The sequence below is a fragment of the Cornus florida genome, unplaced genomic scaffold (genome assembly GCF_030987335.1).
Source record: "Cornus florida cultivar Cherokee Brave unplaced genomic scaffold, ASM3098733v1 CherokeeBrave_3.0.0_Hap2_Chr01, whole genome shotgun sequence".
Taxonomy (NCBI): domain Eukaryota; kingdom Viridiplantae; phylum Streptophyta; class Magnoliopsida; order Cornales; family Cornaceae; genus Cornus; species Cornus florida.
Window position 1 is genome coordinate 109,183,888 of NW_026775571.1, and position 24,596 is coordinate 109,208,483.

Genomic DNA, 24,596 nt, shown 5'->3' on the forward strand with positions numbered 1-24,596 from the left:
GTGGTACTATCTTTCTGATAGTAAGATATACTCAGATGACTAGATGAGGTATAAAAAATCAACCAAAAGCAATATAGACAATAATGTGAGGCTTTTTCTACAAACAACACATTAGTCCAAATTCTGCAAGTCCTTTTACACAAACCCTTCATTGCTCACTGTAAGCAAAAAAATAATTATTTAATTATTAATAATAATAGTTATAAAATAAAAACGAACATTAAAGTTGACTTTGTTTTTGGTAAACAAACATTTAACTTGGCTAAGCATCAACAAAAGTCTACGCAAGAGACAATATTAAGCAGCAAACAACAGATTGACTACAATTTTTGCAACTAGAGGGTGGTTGTTTGCCGCTTCTTTTTCTCTCACATAGAGAAGTTTTAAAATGAATAGTCAACTCTTGTAATTGCCACCCAGTGCCAACCTTTGAATGGTTGTAACAATATTAATAATAATGTCACGATCCAAAAATTCTAATAAAATTATTAGTTTATATAAATTAAAAATACATCAAAATACACAAGGATCATAAAAAAAAATACCATCTTTTTATACAAAGTCAATTTCCTCAAATATATAAAAATTCTCCAAATAAAAAATTTAAATTTTGTAATGCCAACTCTTCAGCCTAAGCCCGAATCTAGCAATTCACGTTTATCCTCGATACCTGAGACAAAAAGTCCCAATAAGAAAAATCATAACAAGAATTTCATGGAGATTTAACAAAACAGCTTCACAAAACATACACATTCATATAAATATATAAACAAAATAAATATGCATTTAATCAAAACATTTAATAAAATCATTTGAAGCAAAATCACCCCATACCATTCAAGATATAGAGAACCCTACACTGAAAAACAATTATTACTGAAAAACAATTATTTCCTCGCTAGATCACCATGTCCTCAAACCTCCGGTCTCCTCTACAACTCGGCTCCTCTGTGTACCTCCCTCAAACTCTCGGCCCTCTCTCTATGTCCTCAAAAACTCTATATTTTCCCTCAAATTCTCTTATGTGCTTCCTCACCAAACAAATACCAATATAAATAAGCAAAACCACCGACACAATTCAGCTCTACACCGACTCCATACACACGTCAATACTACTCACCACGCACTGAAAAAATGCCAGACAACATCATTTCATCTGAACCAAACAATTTACTGAGTCCCGCCACCATCTTTTCTTTCCTTACTTCCTTACTTAGCAAACTACATCAGCCATTCTTTCCGAATAAAAAAAACTACAACAGCCACAAAACATTACTTTGTCAAAAAGCAAAAAGCAAAAATCAAAGTTAATCATGACATCACCAAACCAAACCAAACCAAACCAAATGCCCTTTCCATCTGTCGGCAGCCAACCTTTTTCTTTTTCCTTCCACCACCCATCTCATTCATATCTACAACACAAAATATATATATATATATATATATATATATATATATACAGCCAACTAAACCAAACCCCTTATATGGAACCCGCCAAAAACAAAACCCATATCACCATTTCCAATTTTCCTTTCTCTCCCTTCCCACTGTCCTCGGCTAGGCCACTGCTCCTTTCCATTTCCTACCTCATAAATATAATATATATATATATAACAAAACTAAATCAAAATTCAAAACTCAATAATTTTAATAAATAAATAATTAATTTAAACAGTCTAAAAATTATAAAATAATTAAATTAAAATTTTAAAATTTCAGATCATCACAAATAATAATAAAATACTAGTTGTAATTTAAAAACAAAATGAGCATTAAACTTTATTTTGTTTTTGGTAAGCAAGCATTAAACTTGGCTAGTCATCTGCAGAGAAAATATTAAAAATAAACAAATAAATAAAAACTAGAATTGTCTGTCCCAAAAGTAGATCAAAACTTGGGACTTAGACAGTATCAAGAATCTCATTAACTCTCGCACATGAAGGTAGCATTAGCTCATATAAAGTCAACAGGAGACCACACGAAGCCCATAAATAAGGTTTCTCAATCAGTTCTCTCGTATACACAAAACTGAGAAAGAAGGCAAAAAAAAAAAAAAAATATGTTGTCTTCAAGCTCTGCCATTCTTTCTCTACTTACAATCCTTGTATCGGCTTCATGCATTGCTTCAAATTCAATTCAAGATAGCTTCTACAGATGTCTCACTCTCAACTCTGAGACCTCTTTACCACTCTCCACAGCATTCTACACCCCAAACAATTCTTCATTCACTTCCGTCCTACAATCTACTGCCCAAAACTTAAGGTGTTTGATGCCTTCTGTGCCAAAGCCTGAACTGATATTCACACCATTGCTTGAATCTCATGTCCAAGCAGCTGTAATTTGCTCAAAAGAGCTTGGTATTCAGCTCAGAGTCCGGAGCGGAGGCCATGACTATGAAGGCATCTCATATATATCAGAAGTGGAAACACCATTCGTGGTGGTTGACTTGGCTAAGCTTCGATCCATCAATGTCGACATTGAGGACAACAGTGCATGGGTTCAGGCCGGTGCAACCATTGGTGAAGTTTACTATAGAATTGCTGAGAAAAGCAAGATCCATGGCTTCCCAGCTGGACTCTGCACCAGCTTAGGTGTTGGTGGGCACATTACAGGAGGCGCATACGGTCCCATGATGAGAAAATATGGCCTTGGAGCAGACAATGTCATGGATGCACGATTGGTTGATGCTAGCGGAAGAATACTTAACAGAGCTTCCATGGGAGAAGATCTGTTTTGGGCCATCAGAGGGGGTGGAGGAGCCAGCTTTGGTATCATCCTTTCATGGAAGATAAATCTGGTTCCTGTTCCGTCAACTGTGACAGTTTTTACAGTTCCTAAGACCTTGGAACAAGGCGCGACAAAGATCCTCTACAGATGGCAACAAGTTGCAGACAAGCTCGATGAAGATCTCTTCATTAGAGTCATCATACAAAAGGCAAGTACCGGTAATCAGAGTACGGTAACAACTTCCTACAATGCACTGTTTCTTGGAAAAACTGATAGGCTCCTAGAAATAATGAATGAGAGCTTCCCTGAATTGGGGTTGCGGCAAAAAGACTGCATTGAAATGAGCTGGCTTGAGTCGGTGCTATATGTTGCCGGCTACCCAAGCACTGTACCTCCTGAAGTTCTACTCCAAGGGAAGTCAACGTCGAAGAGTTATTTCAAGGCCAAATCAGATTTTGTGAGAAAACCAATTCCTGAAACTGGGCTGGAAGGGCTTTGGAAAAGGCTCTTGGAAGAAGACATTCCATTGACAATATGGAATCCATATGGTGGAATGATGGGTAAGATTTCAGAGTCTGAAACTCCTTTCCCTCATAGAAAAGGTGTCATATATAAAATACAGTACCTTACAGCCTGGACAAATGCAGACAAAGATACAGAAGCAAAGCACATAGAATGGATTAGGAGGCTTTACAGTTACATGGCCTCTTATGTTAGGATGTCCCCAAGAGAAGCATATGTCAATTACAGGGATCTTGATTTGGGTATGAACACGAAAGGTAACACGAGTTTCATTCAGGGAAGTGTTTGGGGTAAGAAGTACTTCAAGAAAAACTTCAAGCGTTTGGCAAGAGTGAAGACCAAGGTTGATCCGGATAACTTCTTCTGGCATGAACAGAGCATACCAACTCTTCCATGAATGACCAAAAGGAATGGGAGGAAAGGGTAGACAGTCCAGGGATGAAATGTATCTTATAATGCACTAGTTGCAAGTGAAGCACTTCTCTTTGTACCAGATGGTTTGGTTTTTATAATTAGTAATAAGAATATGATGGATAGGCAGTGTCTCCCTCAAGATAAAGTGTCATTGTTTTTGGTTTTGTATACCCATGTGGATGCATGCATACTCCATTAAGTAGTACATTTAAATTGAATACAAATATTGTCAACCCAATTCGCACCATTCTCACGACTAAAATATTAGAACCTTACTCAACTGGTTTACTCAATCAGCAACCATACTTGCTAATATATATATATATATATATATATATATATAATCCTACTTCAGCATTTTAAGTTGTGTACAATCTCCATTCTCATGTTCATTTTGAATCTGAAACAAATATAAGACTTGTTGCTAATATGATCTAGCAAAAGTCTGCAATCTTTTCTCTCTCTCTCCCCCTCCTCTTGCCTTAGTGACATGCCTCATTCCTGCGATATAGCTAAAACCATACTTTAACAACAAAAAAGGCCACTTTGGTTTCATCTTTTTGTTTGGCTATTATTCCTAACCCTTGCATGAAATCTCGCAGGGAAACACACATTAGTTCAAGGCCAAGAGGCCTCAGAACCCAAAATCTGTGTCCACCTGCAATCCCTTAGAAGAATTATTATTGTTTTTCTTTCTTGACCACACAAAAGAAGTCCTAACCCACCTTGGAATCATGGTTGTCAGCCAAAAGGCTCCATTATCATCCACTGGTATTTTGCTTGGCTGCGAATTCAACCTCGTGGGCAAACCATCCATACAATCCCTCCAAGAAATATAATTTGATCTTGCTAGGTAATGGTATATACTGTTTTTTTAGACCAAATATTGTCCCAGACCTTCTAGGGTGGACAACTGGGCAAGGGCAAGTGCCTCCCACGCCCCTTTACCCTTCATTTTTCTGCATCAGGTTCAACTTCAGAATCACATGACAAGCATTAGTTTTGAGATGTGACCTTAATTCAGTCTGAATGAAAGAAGTTGAGTGAGATAAATATTTATTCCGATGGAGCATTGAGAAAAAATAATGTGAGGGTAGGATTTATGGCTGTGTTTCGTTGCTGAAATTTGTTTAAGAAACACAGGCACAATGGGTGAGACACTTACATCTGACATTACATACCCAAAGCATTTGTTCACAGCTCACAGGGAAGAAGGTAAGTTGAAGCAGGGCTCAAGCTCCTTCTTCAAACATGACGACCACTTACAGAGTTTTTTCTGCGTTGCAGGACCAACATAGAAGCTGTTGACAAAGCACAGCATCATGAGGACGTCGACAACATGTGATAATTCAACCTAAGTGTGACAATGATGCAATAGTTCTTCGAATGTTGCACATACATCAAGCCTTTAGAAGAAATAAATGAAAGAGTTCAATCGACTTATCATTCTGATAGTAAGATAAAATCAGAACCGAGTATGGAAATCAAGCAATAGACACAAAAATGAGACATTTTCTTCTATAAACAACTAATCAGACCAAATTTAGTAATTCCTTTTATACAGACTCTTCATTGTTCATTGCAGGAAAGGACACCACAATAATTGACACCATCCTAATTCGATAAATTTGGAAACACTTCTCAGAAGATGTACCATAAAATAAAATGCTAGATTGTGAATGAAAAATATTTTCAAACCATTGAAATTAACATTTTAACAGATGCTACACTTCCAATTAAATTATCTACTTTTCTTGGCTGCTTTTGATTGAGGAAGTGTTCCAAACACCTTGTCCCATAGCGAGGAAGTGATACCGAAGCCCTGATTCTGGATCCGGAAATGATGATTTAAGTGATATTTCTGCAAAACACAAACAGAGAACTATTCACCAGCAAGAAAGCTATATGTTGTTTTTCAGATTAGATCAGTTATAGTCTATAGAGTATAAGACTAGTCCCCCTAATCCCCACTAACTCCTAACTCTCTAACCATTGCCGGGTAAAAAAAAAAAAAAAAAGACTAGAAACCAAATGAGCGGGGGATCTGAAAATTAAATACAATCTGGAAGTGTGCAACGGGTACAGCTCTTACCTTGAGATTTCGAGGTACTTCGCTAGATGGCTGTCCATGGTGCAAGTAGTAATGTGTGACATCATAAATCACATAACCCAGTAAACCACCTCCAAACAAAGCAGGAGTAATAGAAGGAGTAGACATGAGTTGAACCAAGTTCCAGAACTGGCAGTGATGGATTGCAAGGAGTCAGAAGTATGTACAAAAACTAATCAACAATATATTTAGAATACTTGTATTTATATATATCCATGCATACTCAGTATCTAATATATAAGATTCAGATTCTTGTTCACTTAAAATGCACTGCTCTTCGGACTATAAGAAGTTGGTTAAAGGTCGTATTGACCACATTATTATTTTTTCAAATAAAACCATATATTAGAGACCGTGTTCAGTGTATCTCAAAACTTGAAATGTATCAATCAGCCAACTTTGATCTACAAATTACAACTCAGACAGCAGTTGTAGAATTGGTAGTAGCAAGGGTAATTGGATCAATAAGGCAGTGTTGGCAAATGGACCAGTACCAACAAAAAAGAAAATGAAGGTCTGATCCAACAGAGGTTTGGTCTAAAAATTTAACAGGCCACAACGTAAAAATTTGAGTCCTACTACTATTTTTTTTCCTAGTTGGTACTCACACACACTTGTCTCTTCTGAGACTTGAACCCCTGACCTCCCTTTGAAAAGTAAGAGGCTGATACCGCGGGCCACTGGCCCGTTGGTGAGTCCTACTACTTCCTAGACTCTTTAGCTGATTTTTGCTTTCATAGATCAATCTGACAAAATGAACCATTCCCACCAATCCAGAGCATACAATATGGAAAGGCATCATGCATATAGAACTATATAACTGTCAAAAGTAATTTCATCTTTATATACATTTTCTATAACTTTATAATAATTTATATCAATCAAAATAGAGAGAGATACCATGGTCTCGAAAAAATACCTTTTTAACCTGTTTTCTTTCTAAAAAGAGACAATGTTTGGAAACTATCTTTTTTAAATTAAATTACTCAAGGGCCTTAAATAAAATGATTCATTGTTCATTGTTTTTCGGCTAAAAACTAACCATGTTCTACCTTTAACCACAACTTTCACAAGTTAATTACAGAACAAAATGAACTCATTAAGCCTCATTGCACATGCAAGCAAATGCACCAACCAGACACACCAAATGAGATATCTTAAAACCAATTTCTGAATTTTCTTAATTTTTTACACAATACCCTCTGACATTCTAGAATTTTTATCCATAGTACAAATGCAACATAACTCAACGAATCAAAAATAAGCAAACAACAGTTGAGGTGGTCAATCAGCCAGATATTAGAGTGTGTAAGAACACCGTGGGATTACCAAAAATTATCTAGTAATTCAAACAAATGAATTCAAAGCAACATATTAGAACATGAACAAAAAGGCAACTAATCTTCACAAAAATAAAGGAAACTTTTCATGTCCTAAGACATTAAATACTAATAGAAATGAAGAAACAAAGGTCTAACAGAACATACTGGCAGACACAGAACAGCTGTTGCAGTAGGAGGGAAAACAAGGCGTAATCCATCCATGGGGTGCTTGTGATGGCAACCATGAAGAAGATAGTGTATGGTGTTTCCCCTGTAATAAGTTCCTGACGATATTAGTACAGACTTTGACAATAAAGAACTTGAACTCAGCACCAATGGTCAGGAAGTATACTAATGCAGGATAGAAAGAGAGCTCTAACCAATAGGACTTTGTCTCAATGTGGAAAAGGAAGCGGTGCAAGGTGTATTCCAGCAATGTCCATATAAAAATGCCAGAGACCACCATCAGTGATATCTGGGGAAGTGAATGTCCCATTCTTATAGACATAGAGATGCACCAGCATACAACTGGCAGCCAAATGAGTGGAACTGCCCACCATACTGTACGGGTCAAAAACTGTTTCACGCATAAATAAGTCAAAAGTGCATACATGAATCTTGCGATAGCATGCCTTAAACTAATAGTTAGCTAACATGCTATATGTATAATGCATGGATCTACATAGCTCGTGTGTGCCAGCTACATTACCTAATGGTGATCATGGCCTAGAACCCCCCTGGCCCAAATAAATAAATAAATAAATAAATAAAATCATAGTAAATGAACTGTGATATTATGATAGTTGAAAATTGTTATGCACAACACAAAGGGATAATACCTCCCAAAAATCACTTTCAAAAAATCGAGGGCCTTCCTTGCTGACAATGGGCTGGTGAACCCACTCTTGATAAGCTTCTCCTAGATGGCCAACCTGTGAAAGATTCTCAAAATGTTACAAAGTCAAAAGAAATAAAGTAACCCATAAATATGTTCAAGTTCACTACCATGCCCTGGAAAATTTTATGGCGAACAGTTAGGTTAACAGAATGGCAAAATGAGAAGGAAAAGGAACAAGGAAAGAGGAAAAGACTAGACTGAGAAGCATTTAAAATAGAGAAAAAGCATAAACACTTGCAAATGGAAGTGAAATTTGAGAACCAACAACAAAAGAAGGTACATTGACACCACCAAGAAGCCCTTTACACAAGCTGAGATTGGTTTCCACAGACTACCCAAAAGATCTTTTGGTCCCCATCCATAAATAGAATATTAACAAAAAAAGAAACAAATGTATCCAAAACATAGGTGAATGATCTTATCTATCAGAACACAAAAGACCAGCATGTGCATAGTAACAACACAATAAGATAGGAAAGGCTACAAAATTTTCTGCTGCAATTGAAAGATCATAGAAGATCAACATGTTCATATAAACAACTAACACACTAAGATTCCAAGTACAGCTGAAATGCAAAAAATAGTAGAAAATAATTTACTTGAACTAATATTATATCAAAATAATGGAAGAAAAACATGATGATGGGTATTCACCTGGAAGACAAGCGGTTTATTCAAATCCACAATAAAATCCTGCGCAACCATCTCAGTACCTTTTTATGTAACTGACATAATGAATGAAAAAAAAAAGAGTTAGGGTAAAAATAAGGTGAATAATCACTTATAAAGAAAAAATAATGATAAAAATAAACTGAATAATCACACCCCTACAAGCATGGTGAACAAAGAATGAAATTTCAATTACATGAAGAACGGCTTACACATTGACAAGCCCACAAACATCATGTAATGAAATTTTCAATTACATGAAGAACGGCTTACACATTGACAAGCCCACAAACATCATGTAATGAAATTTTCAATTACATGAAGAATGGCTTACACATTGACAAGCCCACAAAAGCATTTTTTTCTTTTTTCCCTTTGGAAGATGCTGTGCAAGTTTTTATGTCATTGTGAAACAATGGACAGCCAGTTTCTTAATGGAAATTGTGCTTGGAAGCTCCTTTTCAACCTTGTTAATTATTAAAATAGATATTTTAAACTAGGAAAAAAATAGATATTTTGAATCGGATCAGTTATAACAATAAGGAACCATAACACTTCTGAGTCATGATTTGCTGTCTGAGATCATAATCGTGATCGTGAACGTGCACTCTTGCAATTTCCATCACAAATATAAAAAGGATGCCTCTAATGGCACTCCACTATTAACTCCAAAAACTCCAGACTTTGAATGCATGAATGAATATATATATATGGAAAGTGGTATGCCAAACATGTTACTCTCATAAATAGGTATTTTTCAAATTTACCACTGAAATATCAAATTTAAGCCATAAGATTCCTAAAAGAAAAATTAGGTTTTCAGTCAGAGTTGGACCTAATTTTTAAAAAATGGTTATATACAGAGGTTTTCACTTAGGCTCTCTCTCTCTAGTTTCCCACTAATGTTATTTAGGTTGTATTTTCCTCATTTTTAAGTTGTATTTTTTCTCATTGGTTGTGTTACTACTCTAAGAATAGGAAAAAGTTACAACGATGGTGCTCTCACTAATCTCACTCTCTTACAACAGTTTGACCTTGAGTTTGAGGTTAGTCTCTCGACCCAACGTTATGAGAATGTGAAGGGAGCACCCTTATGGTAGACACTCTTAAGAATGCATACTAAGACTTATAATTTGTGTATAATTTCTAATTTTGTTTTAAAATTTTAATTGCCTATGACAATTAGTTCCTCCAATTGAAATTTCCTGGTCCGCCTACCCATCATCACTAATAACACGAATATATCAAATCTCATTGTGAGAGCATTCTACACGCAAACCAACTATGACACAAATGTAAGAATAATTTCAATGTAAATTGAAACTGTCATTCAGCGATGAAAAATTTCCCATCAAGAAACCAGCTTATACTAAAAACGTAATAACTCAGAACAGATACTAACTACAAATTGAAACAACGAATCAAAATCAAGCACAACGAAATCCACGAATGCAATCTGAAAACTAAAACACTTCAAATAACAAATCCACATAAAACCCTAAAGTTACTCAATATTATCACGAGAAAAGCAACAATCTTAGGTACAGTGATCTACACAGGTAATCAAAATCAGAAGGCGAACAGTTACTAACCTAAAAAAAAAATGCCGGTCCGATCTGTTAGCGTAGACGGGGTTTTGGAAACCCTAACGACGACTCTCTCTCTTTCTCTCTCTGTGCAGTAGCAATGACTTTCCACCAGTTTTAGAGCGTTGGTTTCTGATCAGAAGAGTCATGAACTAAAATGAGAGGTCTCGTTAAAGAAGATCTTTTTCTATTTATATTATATATACACATATAGTATATATATTATACATATATTATTAATTTAGTATATATATATATATACATGTTAAAGGGGTTGGAAAGATCGTGGCCGTCCATTTGAATGGGCATCACTCGAATCGCCAGCGGGATCTTCGTGATGGATTCTCATAATTGCCAGCCTGGCAATCTTCGATACAGCTCATCACTAGAGGAGAAATCCAGTGTGGTAGTACTCATGTATGATTCTAGATTCACAGTGATCTTGTGCGTTGGATTGATGAGAAGAGATCGGGAGGTAACTAGTGGGACCCAGTTGTGCGTTGAATTTGTAGTTGCCGTTTGTTTTGGGCTTGACCAAAGGCCTCATACAGAGAGGGCCAACAGTTAATGCAAAACCACCCTTCTGTGGAGAAAACTTGGTGCACCATGCACCTTCACTCACCAAGTTTTTCCACATAAGTGGAGCTGTTTGGATGGAAGGAAAAGTTCCAAAAAGTCTTCCAACATGTTAGAATTTATTCTATCCTTCTTTATATTGACTCCAGAACATATTCACATCAAAGAATTATTCTTTCCTTCTTTTCTTCTACATTTTCCCTATTAATTTTGTGGGAAACAAGAATATTGTGGGATTTTTCCCACATGTAATGGGAAATGGGAATATTGTATCATTGGATGTCATCATAGTTCATTAAATTCAACCACTAAGTCTGATACGATTAGGTATATATCGTCAGTTAGGTATTACTATTTTCTGAAGAAACATTTCTTTGAAGTTGTCATGACAATAATATGTGAATACCACTTGAATACGTGTCGAATATGGTTAAAACTATTCTAAATAATAAATATTTTATTTTTTTATCACGACTCAAATATGGTGTATCGAATATAGCTAGAACTATTTTAAATAATAAATATTTTATTTTTTGATCGGCGACATGAACACACCAAAGATACATTTTGTACAATTTTAGGATATGATGGGGTAATTTGTAATTTTCTTTTTCAAAAAATAAAATTCAATGCAATTTAAAATGTATATTATGGGTTAATTAAAAAATAATATAAAATTTTAAAAACAAAAATAATGAACATATAGCTCTAAACTATAGATTATTGATTAATTTATGCGGGGTAGAGCCAGAAATTTGAGGTTGGGAGGACAGGTTTGTACTCTGTAATTAAAGTTTAGAAAATTATACACTAATTATAAAAATTCTTAAATTTGAGCTTTTAAAAATATAATTAAAAGAGTCTAAGTTGAAAAATTACTAAATTTCATAGGGAGACAAACTAAATTTATTTTCAAATTCTCTATTTTGGATCAATATATAAGTGTTTGGAAAAAAATAGGGGGCCAATTAAAAATTTTAATGAATTTTAGAAACAAAACCTAAAAGTAATTAATATTTATGGGTATAAATAAAATTTTAAAAAAGTTTGGGGGCACGGCTAGCCCACCCCTAGCCCTGCCCTGAATTTATGATTATATGAATAAAATGAAAATAAATATATTATTTATATATATAATAATATATATTATATTATTATTTTCTGACGTATCCATGTCGTACTTGTATCGTATTTTTTAAAAATTTACAGTATCGTCGTGTTCATATCATGTCATATTTGTACCGTGTCGTACCAATATGTGTATTCGTGCTTCCTAGCTATTATTTAATAACTTAAGTTCTAGTATTGGTTAACACCCCACCCACGATTGGTACCAGAATCATAATTAGTTCTTGGCTTGAAAACATTCGAGGTAGGGTGACTCAACCACAATGACAACATTGCGAGTTTAAGTAAAAAAAATAAAAAAAAAAACAAAAGACTTAAAAAAGAAAAAATTATTATAATAATATAATTATTATAATTTGAATTGAACATATATATATTGACGGTAGACTTGAACAACGTGGAAAGAATTTTGCACTCTTGGATGGTTCTAATTTGAATTGAACTTGTCAAAACAAACAACGGTCATGTCGTGTGAAATAATTCATAAAGAAATATGTACAAAGATGTCTTAATTCTTAAGAAAGAGAGACTTTAGAAGATTTAGATAGTAAAACCGTTATTTAATCTAAATCTTTTTTCAACTCTTTGGGGAGAGTTAATACTGGGGTGTCTAATCACATAAATAAATAAATATAAAAATTACACAAGGTGATGGAAAATGGTTGGCTCATTTCGATCATTTATGAATGTACTACTTGAATTCTTTGGTTCACATTTATGAATTAGGTACAAATAGTCAAAGGTACAAATACAAAAGTATGCAAAAATGCGCCGTCATCAAATTGGAAAACTGACATCATTTTTGATTTAATGATATTATAGTATTACAACTCAATATCAGGAATCTGATTTGGCCAGTCATGTGAGAGTTAAAAAAGAGTCATTCCTCACATGGTAACGTTACAAAAAAAAAAATTAAATAAATAAATAAATAGAGGAGGAAATTAAGTAAAAATTCATAAAACTATACCGTTTGTATATATCAAATTATTTTAATAGTTAGTCAAAAGACTCAAAACTTCATTAACTACTGATTTTAACAAAACAAATGCAATAGTAGATAATATCTCATGGACTCAAAATATATACATGACGTTTAATTATTAGTGTTAAAATCTTCATTAATACTTTATATTGAGTAGGATTTTGGTAATGGGAAAGAGGGAAAGTTTTTAGTTTCTGGTTTGTGAGGGGAAAGAGGAAGCACCATGTTTTCTATATTTTTTTTTTTCTTTCTTTTTTTTTTTTCGTTTCTTTTTTTGCCCTTTTAGTTATACCATGTCAAAGACGACTCTTTCTTTTTTAACTCTAACATGACCTAGCCAAGTCAGATTATGAAGTTTTCGCGGTGCCTATGAGCCTATCATTCTATCTTTATTCCAAATAAATATGTTAATAAGTGATTACATTGCTATTTTATCAAGAAATATCGGCATGCCTGCCATCACACCAGAATGAATAAAGTTTTTTGAGTTTGATTTAATTTAGAATACACAAAGAGAATCATGTTCTCAAGAAACATGTGGCAATAATTTTGTATTTTCTTATATTTTTGGTAAAATTAAAATATGAAAAAAAGAAAAAGAAAAAGTAATTGTTGTTAAAATGAATTTATTTTAGGAATCTTGTATTTATAATGAAAACTCATGCAATCGATTAAGATTCGTTCTCCCAATTGCAATTGGAAAATGGCCATTATGTTTTGTATCGACAAAAATAATGTTAAAGATAAATCTGTTTCTAATCTTCTTTTCTCCAAACCCTAAGTAATGCACTTTTTTATAATTAATTTGATTAATTTTTTAATAGTTAAAGCTATAGCTTTCCAACCAAAATAGTGATTCACAAAAGTAGCAGGGCTCATGGAATTTTATTGTCAAAAATGCCTTCAAGAGAGAGAGAGCCCTGATGTTGAATTGTCATTTTCCATAAGTTCAAATTTTATGGGCCCCACTTGCAACAAAGTGAAAGTTTAGGCAATTTTTTTTTTTTTTTTTTTTTTTTTTTTTTTTTTTTTTTTGCAATTTTGCCAATTATCTATAATTTCATATTTCTTAAATAAATAAATAAATAAAAACAAAGGTGGACAAGTTTGAAAAACTAGTGTGCAATGTAAGCCATTCTATGCATATCTGAAATTCTGCTCAAAGTTAGACTTGGACTCCTGGAATGATCATCAAGCAATCGCCAAAAAAACTGAGAACCTCTCGTATTACATAATAATTTGAAAAAGATAAATTTATCATACGACTCTATTAAAAAAAATAATAATAATAATAAAAAAAAATAATAAAAAACCCCTAGCAACCTGTTTAACTGAGAGTAGTTGCTAGAAAAAGATATTAATATAGTTACAGAAAGAGTAAAAAGAATTGACAGCTTATAGCAGAAGGTGTATTGGCAAGCCAGGCTTCCTTCATTTGGGGAAATCTCCATCACATTAAAACTTTCATGAACAATTTTCCCTTCTGCTCCAGTTGAATTATCTACTTTTCTCGGCGGGGTTTGTTGGAGGGAGTGTTCCGAAGACCTTGTCCCAAAACGAAGAAGTAATCCCGAATCCCTTGTCCTGAATTCTGAAATGATGGTTCATGTGGGATCTCTGCACAAACAACCACAATCAAGTCAAAGGGCATTGATATGCAAATGTGGCTCTTAATGGATCATTTTTTTTAGCAGAAAAACCAATTCCATTCGGTAAATGGTTACCTTTAGATTAGAAGATATTCCTTTGGTTGGCTTCCCATGGTGCAGGTAGTAATGAGTGCAATCATACATTATGTATCCCAACAAGCCACCTCCAACGAAAGCACGGGCAACGGACGGAGGTGTCAAAAGCTTAACTAGGCTCCAGAACTGGTAGTTGAAAACAACGGTGAATTAGAAGCAGTAGAAGAAAGATTAAGCAACAATAGATTGATTATAGAAAAAGGTACTAGCCTGTTATAGTGTTCTGTTTAATTAGCATTTTTTAGTACTTTGCACGCATTACAGTGGTTGAATATAACTGACTTGTACTGTTTTAGGGGTTGGAAGACTAGATTTTCAAATGCAAAAATAAGAAGCGAAAAAAAAATATATATATTTAGGAGTGAATACTGATTTGCTATTTATATGCTGATAAGATTGCTTCAATATTAGCATTCGTATTCAGCATGAATATAAAGATTTAAAGTGAATAGGGACGTATGCCTTGTCGTATCAATTAGGGTGTAATTTTGTGCAATATCAGTATATTCATTCATCATCCATCATCCATCTTACCTAGACTCAGGTATAGGTTTGTATGAGCGTTGGATGTACCAAATCTCCAAAAACAAGTAATTATTTAACATTTTTCTTTTATTTCTAGAGTAACATAACATTTGTACGTAACACAATGTTTGAAATAGGCATTTAACTCGTTTTGAAGCAAAAATCTAATAAAATTGAATTATTTGATATGCTTTTTAAGTACATTTATAATGACTCTAACACAATGTGCCAGAAAATTTATATCCCATACCTTTGTCCGAGTGCTCTTTGTTTGACATGGATGTTACAAACTTTTGAGGAGTCCATGTAACACAGTTCATCATTACACCCAAAATCTTTATTTGGATGTGCTTACATTTGGTCCGACATGTTAGAATTTGACTAAACCAACTCCCATAATTGTTTGTTGATGATAATGGAGGGGTGGTGTTACCCAATCCACCAAATCCAGAGGATATAAATGAAGTAAAACTCTATGCTTTCTATATTACCTAGTTAATTGGCAAAAGAAAAGATATATGAAAAAGAAATTGTGATTTAAAGAGAACATACTGCCATCAGTAGAATAAGAGTTGCAGCAGGGGGGAAGACAAGCCGTAGTCCATCCATAGGGTGCTTATGATGGCACCCGTGAAGAAGATAATGCATGGTGTTTCCCCTGCAGCATGTAGTCAAAACTAGCACAATCATAATGCTACTAATTTGATTGATAAGCAGCTGAGCAGAGAACAACTGTCGAAATAAAAAAGAAAAGAATTGAAAGAAAAAAAGAGAGGAAAGAGATAATAGAACTGACCAATAAGTTTTTGTTTTGATATGAAAAAGAAAGCGGTGCAAGGAGTATTCCAACAATGTCCACACAAAGATGCCACAAACCATTGTTACTGCTACCTGACGAGAAGGAAACCCCATCTGGACAGCAGTAGAAACAAACCAGCACACAACTGGCAGCCAAATGAGTGGAACTGCCCACCATACTGTGAGGGTCAAGAACTGTTTCACATTGCAAAGAAGTAAAAAATGTAGCCATATACACACACAAAATTTATCAAGGATACAATGTCAAACGTTAAACTTCCTTGCATTTTCATAAGAAACGTGGATATACTGTGTTGTAGGCATAAGGTTGGATCATGGAATTAAAGCAAAGTAATTTTCAAGCGAGACTGAAGACAGGATGATCAACTAAACTACGTTACATGGAGGGAAAAAAATCTGCTGAAAAAGTGCTGGTCAAAGAATTTAATAATTAAACAAGAAAGGAAATCTACATGCATGGAAATATAACTACTTAATACCTACAAAAAGATAAATTGAAAAATCGACATGATTTTCCCGCTTCTAGAAACAATCGTGAAGTATGTGCAACGCAAAAATGACACTACACCAATTTATCATGTAGAATTCAGTATTTTAGAAATAATTCGCAATTAGTTCAAAAGAGAATTCATAAGTGTAGTAAAAACTGATGTACAAAACTTAAGTAGAAAATTTCTTCAATAATTTCCATATTACTGCCCTAAAGGTTTGGAGTATATAAGTTAATGCCAGTTATTGCATATCAGTGTACAATGATATATAACAAGAATCCAAGTAATACCTCCAGAACATCACTTGCAAAAAATCGAGGGCTTTCCTTGGTGACAATAGGCCGGTGAACCCATTCCTCATAAGCTTCTCCAAGATGGCCAACCTGTAGGAAATTCAGCGTATAACAAGTCAAATAGGCTACAGGCTGGAAGAAATTTGAACTACAAATGCTCAAAATATCATAATAAACAAGGCATAGTAAAAAATAGTACGAGAAGGGAAAATAAAATATAGAGGAACATTGTTGATGAAAAGACTACATTTTCATGTCGTCTGTGTGTTGAAGAGGAATGACATGTGCACAACTAACTGTCCAAGTGTACTAACATTTCAAAGGAGTAGTGTCTGTGTTAGACATTTGTAAGACATCGACACTTTTTGAACATGTCTGACACATTTTAAACATGCATATAATCTAATAAATTTTTTATGCGAACAAATACTTACCACTTTTCAAAAACTAGTTGAATGTGACAAATGAATCTTGTATATTGGATAAAACCTTCTTTATATATATATGTGTGTGTGTGTGTAATAAATAAAGAAAATTTGTTAAAATATTAAAACTAAAGGTTTGCATAAATTTTTAAGAAGCTAGAACATATTGAAACAGAAGTCGTAAAAAGATTTTAATGTAATTAATGAGCAAGAGAAAGGAAGAGGACAGAGTAGTCATCAAATGAGTATATACACATATATACATATCTACATGTATATATACAGTATACATATCTATGTGTATATATGCAAATAAGCAAAAACAAATATGTTGTTTCATTGTTAGGAGTTTCTCTACATTAGGAAGGATGATATTATGATTATATAATTTATAAGTTAAAAATGTATCTAGTTGTCATGAAACAGTATTTATTGTATATGATATAAATAATATATTTTATTATCATGTACTAGCAGTGTTCATGTCTTGTCGTGTCCGTATCTTATATATGCATCAATATTTTCAAATTAACTAAAAGACGAAGTACGGTAGTTAAACCTAATATAGGGAGGCTAAAATTCATAATTGTAACTGATATAGTGATATAGCCAACAGAAACTTTCAAGTACTTGCGGTATACGCATATGGTGAGGATTAGACTACTTGTGTGTATCAAATTATTAGTGAAAAAGCAAAAGCTACATGAAGGTTAAAAAAGTATATTGAATATTGATATATAACTAAATTTGCTGAAAGTAAACAATTAAGTTAAAAAGCTACAAAATCAGACCTGGGAAACGAGTGGCTTGTTCAAGTCCACAACAAAGCCCCCAGTGACCATCCTGGCTCCTTTTGTTGCACCTGGAGGCAAATTAAAAGACTGGTTTTCATTATTGAAAGTATTGAATATGATAACAATGAGACTCTCAATGAAATAGTATAGAAATCAAGAACTACAAAATTTTGAAAACACAAACATTTTTTAATTTTGTTTTAGTCTCTGCTTAACCTATTCTTCAAAATCCATAATTATTTTAAGGGTAAATTACAATGACATCCTTTGAGGCTTGATCTAATTACAAGTAAACCGAACGTTTGCCATTTTTTTTTTTTTTTTGCAAAGACCCCTTCGGATGATTTGGAGTATTTAAACAATAAAAAAATCTGATTTATAAAATGACATATTTACCCAATAGAATATTTACTTCTTTTATCTCTATTATTTCCCTCTCCTCTCCACCTCCTACCACAACCGCTCACAACCACGACCACCACCTTTGTGTGTATATATAATATACAGTCGCCATCAACAAAGGTCTCTCACTCTCATCTCTCTTCTTCTTCAATTTCTGAACTTATCGGGAGCAAGGATGAACTCACAAACCCATGAAAAGACCTTGATCGAACCCACAAACAGACTCCACAAATCGTCTGGTATGGCTTAATTGCTGGAAGTTTTCTATTGTTAGCAACATTTCTAAAAGACATTTTTCAGAAATCACCCGCCAAATGTGTTTTCTTCCTCTTTTTATTTTTTCGGTTCTGTAAACATAAAACCCTTTTCTTTTAAAATGATACCGAATGGGCATTGGTTTGAGTCCAGAGCAAATTTATTAGACATGAAGAATTTGAATTTCAATGTCCTTCATTTAACCATAGCCTACAATTTTAAAATTGAATATTCTCTAAGAAAGTACTTTGCAATTATTTTATTTCAAGATAAAAAATATATATATAAATAAATAAATAAAGAATCTGGATCCGTTTGGGATTGTTTTCAAAATTCATTTTAACTTTTTATAAATTTTGAAGATAAAAAGAAGAAGAAAATAAAAGGAAAAAAAATAATAAAAAAATAATTGTTTCCAGTTTGTAATTTCACATGTTATGAAATGCAAGAAAAATAATTTAACCCACTTTCAGAAGTTAACCCAAACGCCTGCCAAGCCCATTTTTCACGTTATTTCCATATGAAAACGGTTTCTGAAAGCAATACAAAATAGGCCCTATAATTGATTAGGGTTTATAGAAATTATCAGCCACAGAGAGTTTTTGAATTTGAACAGAATTGAGCAAAACATGGGTACTGAGAATAGACATTAAAATTGAATGTTTTAATTCACAACAACTGGATTTTGCAATAAATTTAACTTGGATTTTAAAGTGAAAAAAACAGATACAACATGAAATCATCAAACGTACAAAACAAAGAAACAAATTGAAAAACAAATGGTTAATCAGTGAATATACCAGCAGCCTAAGGACAATGGCGGACTGATCTTCTAGGGTTCTGAAAACCCCCAACTTCGTTTCTCTCTCTAACTTTCTGGTCCAAATGAAGGAATGTTGGTTGTTCACGAGTTGTGACATATTTAGCTTCGATGTATAGGTTTGGAGGGAAGGAAGAGAGAGAAAATGAACCGGTAAGGCAAATATGCTATATATACACCTATATACAGTAGACTTGAGTTGGCAAAAAGCTAAAATAAACTTCCTAACAAAATAAATATATAAATGTGAAGCTAAAATGGGATTGAAATTATAGGTACACCTCACAATAATATGAACTTTGAATTACGTATTAAATTCCCAAAATGGATGTAACGAGCGAGTTGACTTCAAGTCTTTTTTTTTTTTCAAAAAAAAAGAGGATAAATTACATGGGCCTCCTTTATGATATGCCATAATTACAGGCACTTCTCCTATTATTTGAAAAATTACTCGGGCCTCACCTAAAAAGAAAACTAATCTACATGGATCTCGTTACTGTTACTGTCAACGCAAGTCAATTCTAAATAAATTCTGTTACTGTCAACGCAAGTCAATTCTAAATAAATTAGACAAATCTGTTAATGTAATGTAATGTACTGAATAAATTAAAATTTCCATATTAGTGTTCGTCCATTTCAATTCTCTTACACATACAGATAGTACTACAGTTATTTACCATAACAACTTAAGGGCATTTCAGTAAATTAGACAAATTTGTTAGTGCAATTGACAAGTCCGTCACTAAAAGGATGTCTATGTAGGTTAGTTTCATTTTTAAGTAAGGTTCGAGTAATTTCTCAAGCCACATAAGAGGTCCCTGTAATTATGACAAACCATAGGAGAGGTCTGTGTAATTTATCCTTCTTCTTTTTTAATCCTAGCAAATTTAAAAAAAAAAAATGTACTCGAACACCGGCACAATCGCTCGAAAAGTTGGGTGTTCTACTAACAAAGCCACCGAGTAATGCCCAATAGGGACGGAGGCAGTATAGGACTGGGGACACGTGCCCTCTGGATTTTTTCTTTCCCTTATTTTTTATATATAATTTTTTATGATATGCATACATTTTTTGAAAATTTGTAAAAATGCCCTCCCTGAAATTTCTCTTTCCCTTGCATACAATATATGGTTCCTTATATTTTTTGTTCTTAAGTTGTTCCATTATATTTTATAGGGAGACGATATCGTAATCCAACATTTGTACTATAATCTTAAATAAAATGGCAATTATAATCCTAACTTTACAAATAAATAATTATTACTTTTTAAATGACAAAACTGACCTTTTAGATTTCTTCTCCTTATCTCTAATCTTTTATTATTTAAGGTCTCTTTTGACAAGACAAAAAATAAATTGAATAATATTTTTTTGTACAGGACTTAAAAATAAAAATTTATGTTGAATAAATTGACTATTTTGACCAGACCAAAAAAAATAAAAAGTAACCATTAAAAATGTAACGTTACCGATTTTTTCTATTTTCTGGAATTTAATTGATTTTCTGGATTATTTTAATCATTTCCTCACTTGGCGTGCCATGCAGGCCCCGAAGGGCATTTTGGTCATTTTGAGTCGAGGGTTTTAGAAGTGTGTTTTATTTGTTATTCTAAGTTAATTAGAAATGACAGTTTCATTTTTAGAATTTTTCAGTAGTCTGGATGATTTCCGGACTCGGGAACTTCTCCCGGTTTTCTCATCTTAAAGGAGGGGCGTCATCAGCATTTCACATGTGTGTGTTTGTGTTTAAATTCATGTATGTATGTTGTATTAGTGGTAATAATGGAGGGTGATATTTTATGGCATTGTTGAGGTCGTAAAGAAGTTTAAGGAGCATCTTTGTCATTTTAGTCTTATGGACCAACCTAGAATGTTCTAGAGACCAAAAAGGATAGCTTCAATTTTTGACCCATTCTTTTCTTTTCCTTCGGCAGATATGTTCTTCCTCTCTCTATTTTCTCTCTCTATATTACTTTCTTCCTTCTCTCTAGAATTTCTTCATGCTAGAAGAATATTTGGTTTAAGCCGGAGTAGCAAATTATAGATCATTACAAGGGCTACATTTTGGTACTGGTATTGTAAGCTTTTGTTGGGATTTGAGTTTGGAGCTTGGAGCTTAGAGCTTAGAGCTTGGGTTGCTATCTTGAGGTAGGGGAAGTCTAAACTACGAATTCCTATGGTTTTAGTGAATTTCATATGTGTTCTTTACATGTAAATCTTGTTGGTGTGAGCATATTTAGTTTTGTCAAGTATTAAGTTATGAAGCATGATTTATTCTTGATCTACATGATTGGTAATGAAATGGTTTGCGAATTTGTGAAATTCATGTAAGATGTTGTGACTGGTATTCCCATGATCCCTTTTCGTGATCTCCTGTTCTTTGGTTGTGGCGCACGGGATTTTTAGGAATGTACTTTAGACTTTTTCTACTGAGCTGTTGAGCTCACCCTATTATCATTAACATTTTTTAGGAATTCGGAGACAAGCTGGTAAATGATGTGCATCATAGACATTGATATAGTTAGGAATTCATTTCATTTTATTTATTTTAAAGCTATGTAAATTTTGGCCAGGGAGGCCTCATCCTTGTATTTAATTCTTTTCAATTGTATAAAATGAGACTATATAATTATTTCATGATGAATGGGTAATGGAGTTATGTTTTGATCAATCATTGATGCCTTTGAATTATATTATGTCATGTTTTATAGACGTGAATCTGGGTTTGGCTGCACATCAGGTTGTTTATCAAGTTCGGCTCATTAGGAGTCCAGGGTTATAGACTATCAGGCCGCATATAGCAGCCATCCGAGGGCTGAACCTTTCCATCAGTAAAGGGTTGAACCTTTCCATCAGCCGAGGGCTGAACCTTTCTTTTAGAACGGCTGAGGGCCGAACCTATCACGTCCCGTAAATTCTTATAAAATGCTCTGATACCATTTTGTCACGACCTGAAAATTCTAATAAATCCTCAATTTATACAAATCAAAATATATCAAAATACATCAAGATCATAAAAAAGATGCCCTCTTTTATACAAAGTCAATTTCCTCAAATATACAAAAATTCTCTAAATAATTAAATTAAATCCTACAACGCCGACTCTTCATCCTAAGCCCGAATCTAGCAATCCCCGTTCATCTTCGATACTTGAAACTGGAGAGTGGTAAGATAAAAGTCCCAGTAGGAAAAACCATAACAAGAATTTCATGGAGGTTTAACAAAACAGCTTCACAAAATAAACATATTCAGGTGAGTATATAAACAAAATACATATGCATTTAATTAAAACATTTAATAAAAACATTTAATTAAAACCATTAAAGTAAAACCACCCCATACCATTCAAGGTATAGAGAACCCTACACTGAAAAAAAAAAAAAAAAATTCCTCACTGGATCATCAAAACATCAAGCCTTCGTCCTCCTCTGTAACTTTCGACTCCCTCTCTGTGCACTCCTCAGTCTCTCTCTATCCTCAAACTCGGCCCTCTCTCTGTTCACACACTCTAATTTTTCTCTTATATTCTATCTCATCTTTATTCAGTGGCACAAACACACACTTAAAATCATAAAATAAAATAAATCATAAAATAATTAAATTAAAATCTTAAAAATTCGGGTCATCGCAGAACCTTTCATTCAGAACGGCTGAGAGCCGAACCTTCATTCAGAACGGTTGAGGGCCGATCCTTTCTTTCGGTCGATCGAACCATTTGAGGTCAGAATGATCGAACCATCTGAGGTCAGAATGACCGAACCATGTAGGTCAGAACGACCGATCTTGTATGTCAGACCGACCGACCATGTGCTGAACGGTTACGCTCTGTTAGCTGAACCTTTCTCTTTGACTTGTGCATTTGACCCTCTCTGTAAGGTTGTCTTAGAGTATATTGGGCTATGGATTGACTTGTCTGACAGTAATAGACACAGGAAATAGATGGTATGACTTAGTTCACCTCGGGTTCGGGTAAGGACCCGGTTAACTGTCCGGACCCCCGGGTTCGGGTCGTTACAAAAAAAAATTTATTTCTTTTGACATTAAAAAAAAAAAACCCCAAAAAAAAATTTATTGAAGAAATTATATTTTTTTTTCAAAATCCCCAAAAGAAAAAAAAAAAAAAAAAAAAAAAGAAGGTATGCAAAGAAGAGGATTATATATATATATATATATATAATCTACTATGAATAAATTATCTCTTTTGATAAGACCCCCCAAAAAAGAAATGTTATTTTTATCTAATAAATTATTACTTTTGACAAAACCCATAAAAAATTATGAAAAAAAAAAAGTTATCTCTTTTAACCGAAAAAAGTTAAACTTTGTTGAATAATATCCCTTTCAATTGTACCTAAAAAAAAAAAAAAAAGTCATTATAAAATAAATTATTTCTTTTGACTGTCAAAAATTAAATTTTTAGTATGGAATAAATTATTTTCTTTGAGAGGACCTCTAGAAAAAACGAATAGAAAGGAAAAAAATAATAAATAAAGTACAAAAAGTAATTGTAACGACCCGAACCCAAGGGTCCGAATCGCTAACCGGGTCCTTACCCGAACCCGAGGTCAACTAATGACATTACTGTCCATACATGATATACATGTCATCCCAGGGTTTATAAAATAATAATAATAATAATAAAATAAGATCAAAGCTACAAAAGATGTCAAAACAGTATACTAACACATCTCAACTTGTGGAAAAAAAATGTCAACCGATCTGCCACTTCCTTCCTATGATCTGAAAAAAAATGTTAAAATAATGGGGTGAGCATAAGCTCAGTAGAAAGTGTCTAAGACATACCTCTTATGACCCCGTGAAATCCGCATAAGGAAGAGGTAAAAAGAACGGGATCATACCATAGGGAAGCACATATTCTCAACCACAACAACAAGAATATTGCAAATGTCAACCGATCGCAGATTTACTACAATGCCATGAAGTGCAATGTTATGCAAATGCCACTCCCCATTTCCGAAACAATTCCGTTTCAACAACCAAACCGTTAGTGTAATCCGACCCAAGACACCTCTATGGCGTCACGAAAAGGGGATTGACTAACTATCCGCGACCACAAGGCATCTCCAAGG

The 24,596-nt window shown here is 33.7% G+C and overlaps 3 protein-coding genes and 1 long non-coding RNA gene across 5 annotated transcripts; 1 reads left to right on the forward strand and 3 right to left on the reverse strand.

Moving 5' to 3' along the window:
* Positions 1–470: 470 nt before the first annotated feature.
* LOC132313306 (uncharacterized) lies at positions 471–1,576 on the reverse strand. The gene is made up of 2 exons (XR_009483409.1): positions 835–1,576; positions 471–670 (listed from the first exon to the last, which is right to left on the reverse strand). It is a non-coding gene; the product is annotated as an uncharacterized LOC132313306 (long non-coding RNA).
* Positions 1,577–1,825: 249 nt separating this feature from the next.
* Positions 1,826–3,808, forward strand: LOC132313284 (berberine bridge enzyme-like 13). Its single transcript, XM_059811989.1, has one exon. The coding sequence runs from the start codon at positions 2,060–2,062 to the stop codon at positions 3,644–3,646; it is 1,587 nt and encodes a 528-aa protein (XP_059667972.1). The 5' UTR covers positions 1,826–2,059; the 3' UTR covers positions 3,647–3,808.
* Positions 3,809–5,157: 1,349 nt separating this feature from the next.
* Positions 5,158–10,439, reverse strand: LOC132313293 (dihydroceramide fatty acyl 2-hydroxylase FAH1-like). Of its 2 annotated transcripts, none has more exons than XM_059812011.1 (7): positions 10,258–10,439; positions 8,648–8,720; positions 7,935–8,027; positions 7,476–7,672; positions 7,261–7,366; positions 5,756–5,902; positions 5,158–5,524 (listed from the first exon to the last, which is right to left on the reverse strand). In XM_059812011.1, the coding sequence occupies exons 2-7, from the start codon at positions 8,696–8,698 to the stop codon at positions 5,405–5,407; spliced, it is 714 nt and encodes a 237-aa protein (XP_059667994.1). In that variant the 5' UTR covers positions 8,699–8,720; positions 10,258–10,439; the 3' UTR covers positions 5,158–5,404. The 2 variants fall into 2 exon arrangements, with proteins under 2 accessions (XP_059667994.1, XP_059667985.1); XM_059812002.1 differs by having other exon boundaries at positions 8,648–8,718; positions 10,255–10,439.
* A 3,683-nt stretch (positions 10,440–14,122) lies between these two features.
* On the reverse strand, positions 14,123–19,659 carry LOC132313314 (dihydroceramide fatty acyl 2-hydroxylase FAH1-like). Its single transcript, XM_059812029.1, has 7 exons — positions 19,487–19,659; positions 18,027–18,097; positions 16,808–16,900; positions 16,004–16,200; positions 15,760–15,865; positions 14,662–14,808; positions 14,123–14,554 (listed from the first exon to the last, which is right to left on the reverse strand). The coding sequence occupies exons 2-7, from the start codon at positions 18,075–18,077 to the stop codon at positions 14,435–14,437; spliced, it is 714 nt and encodes a 237-aa protein (XP_059668012.1). The 5' UTR covers positions 18,078–18,097; positions 19,487–19,659; the 3' UTR covers positions 14,123–14,434.
* Between the last annotated feature and the right edge of the window lie 4,937 nt (positions 19,660–24,596).